The sequence below is a fragment of the Triticum aestivum genome, chromosome 3A, assembly GCF_018294505.1.
Source record: "Triticum aestivum cultivar Chinese Spring chromosome 3A, IWGSC CS RefSeq v2.1, whole genome shotgun sequence".
In the NCBI taxonomy this organism is placed as follows: domain Eukaryota; kingdom Viridiplantae; phylum Streptophyta; class Magnoliopsida; order Poales; family Poaceae; genus Triticum; species Triticum aestivum.
In genome coordinates this window covers 690,290,640-690,293,303 of record NC_057800.1, presented here as the reverse complement: position 1 = coordinate 690,293,303, position 2,664 = coordinate 690,290,640, and the positions used below count along the sequence as shown (strand labels likewise).

The 2,664-nt window shown below is 50.8% G+C and overlaps 1 protein-coding gene across 1 annotated transcript; it reads left to right on the top strand.

The window, feature by feature from the left end:
- The first annotated feature begins 472 nt into the window (after window positions 1–472).
- Window positions 473–2,387, top strand: LOC123063255 (heavy metal-associated isoprenylated plant protein 35). The gene is made up of 3 exons (XM_044486995.1): window positions 473–726; window positions 937–1,012; window positions 1,222–2,387. Exons 1-3 carry the CDS (start codon window positions 700–702, stop codon window positions 2,121–2,123), a joined length of 1,005 nt encoding a protein of 334 aa, XP_044342930.1. The 5' UTR covers window positions 473–699; the 3' UTR covers window positions 2,124–2,387.
- The last annotated feature ends 277 nt before the right edge of the window (window positions 2,388–2,664 follow it).

Below are 2,664 nucleotides of genomic sequence, written 5' to 3'. Positions count from 1 at the left end.
TTGCTTGCGTGAGTAGTGAAACTTTGCTGCCAGTAAATGAAAATGATATTACAACAACAGAAACGGAGGCATATTCGTGTTATAAATCTTAAAGCAATAATAGTTCCTAGTTTTGGTTAATAGATCGGATGCTAAGCTAACAGAATGCCGTGAGAAAATTTGTGACCTTCCTACTAAACGTATCATTTTGGCTTTGAGAATTCAGAAATACCCTATTATGACATGACGATTTGACCGGCTGATGTGTGAACTGAAAAAGATTCAGCACCAGAAAGACACATTCAAGGGCCATTCCTCCTCTAAAAGCAGCTCCGGCCTACATCAAAATCTTACCTATACAGCTCATGATGAGCTCAAAAAGAAGAGGAAAGAGCCATCACCAGTACCGCCTCCTCCATAGGCAATAGGTTTAGTTGCAAGCAACTTTACCTCCTCCTGCTCAAATGTTTCTTCAGAAAAGAAGAGAGAAGCCTCTCAAAGGGTGTGTTTTGTCCACATGTAAAGCCACCTCCCCCTAGTCACGAACCAACTAATTTATACATATGCCCAACGGAACGCCCACTACTCTCCATGCTTGTTCTTTCTACACCTTTCACTTGTTAAACCGGTGCCGGGTATAAAATCTCCCCAGCCCTCCCCCACAAGGCTCCCCCACTTTCCCCTCCCCCCGACTGCGAATCATTCCGTTCGTCGCTCGACATGGCGACGGAACCTGTAGAGTTTCAGGTGATTACATTCAACATACTAGCTGTGATCCTTCTGTAATTGCAGTCTTGCACTAGTGATCGTTCTGGTCATGAGCATGTTCATGTGTCTGATCAACCACTAGATTTTTTTTGTTGGATTACTATTTAAGTCATGTGTGAGTTGCTGTTGTCTTGTTGACAATATTTGCATGGAAGTGTGCTGATGATGGTTTGGTTTGCTCTGATGTAGGTTGTGGTGCTCAGGGTGTCCATCCATTGTGAAGGGTGCAAAAAGAAGGTGAAGAAGGTGCTCCTACATATTGATGGTATGCCTCGCTGATTTGATGGATCACCATCTGTTGTTTCAAATGCCTTTGTAGAAATTTCCATGCTGGGAACTTTGATAGGATATTTGCATGTGCATCTCTAAGCAAACACTTGCTATACTAACATGTGCAAAGAAGACGCCAGAACCAAAATAATCATGGTTGTGCTGAGTTACTGAACAAAAGTTCCGTTTCCTTTGATCTTGCAGGCGTGTACAGATGCGACATCGACGCCCGGAGAAACAGGGTGGCGGTCACAGTCTCTCCAAAGATCGACGCCGGGATCCTCGTCGCGAGGCTGCGCAAGTCCGGCAAGCTGGCGGAGCCTTGGCCGGAGGAGCCCAAGCAGCAGCAGGAGCCGCCTCCGCCTGCAGAGAGCCAAAGCCAAGAAACCAAGAACCAAGCAGATGATGCCAGCAAGCCTAACGAGGCCGCCGAGAAGCCCGCTGCCGAGCCAAGCACCGCCCAGCCTCCGGCGCCGGAGCCCGAGAAGACCGCCGAAGAGACCCCACCGCCGGCCGAAGAAAACAAAGGGCCCGACGAGGCCAAGGCGGAGACAGGGCCGCAACAACAACCCAGCGAGGCGAACGAGAAAGCCAAGCAGCAGCAGCAGCAGGAGCAGCATGATCATCATGATAAGCCGATGGACGCCAGGGTGACGATGGAGTACGACGACGCCCGCAGCAGAGGCGTCTACGGCTACGGGGGCCCCCACCAGTACATGCCAGCGACACGGCAGCCGCCGGTGCACGTCATGAGCTACAACGTGGCGCGGCCGATGGCGAGCTCGTCCTACTACGCCGCCGCGCCAACGCCGGCGGCGATGCCGATGCCCACGCCCATGGCGAGGCCAGGGCCGTCGCACGGCGGCTACATAGACGAGTACGCGCCTCCGAACTACTACAGCCGGCCGGCGCCATCGGCGTACGAGCCCTACTACTACCCCGATTCCCAGCCATCACCATACGGACAGCATCAGCGTTCTGCGGCCGAGGACTACTACTACGGAGCGCCCCCGCCGCCTACGCAGAGGAGCGCCTTCTCGCCGCCGCGGGAGGCTTACGGCGACATGTTCAACGACGAGAATGCCAATTCTTGCAGCGTGATGTGAAGGGGATCCATTCGGCAGGCTTAGCTAGTTAATTCAAAGTTTTTTAAGTGAGGACCTCTCCATGTGTTAGAGCCGAGATTTTAGTAGTAGCAACCGATGTATTAGCAGTATTGCTCAAAGTTCCAAGCTAGTACTAGAATAAACCGGTGCATGCATGAGAGGAAGAACGGGAGGGACTCATGGAACAGCTCTGATGGATGCTTACTGGAGCAATTTTGTAATATACTTCCTCTGTGTTTGAACTGCAAAAACGTCTTATATTTAGATGGGAGCCTCTTCTATGAAAGGCTCTGAGGAGCGTGTGGAAATCATCTTAATTCTTATACATATGGTTATCGTTGACTGCTGCTTCGTCTGGCAACGATGGTATCCTCAGAGTATGGTGCTCATGGCTGTTTGGCATGCGGTGTTCTTGTACTCCTCTGGCCGGCAGCTACTTCGGTAATGCTGATGGTGGATGGTGGACGACGATTTGGTTCAGCAATTGACCGCCTTAGCGACATGTTTATAATTTTTATTTTCTATGGGTGTGTTTTTCTGT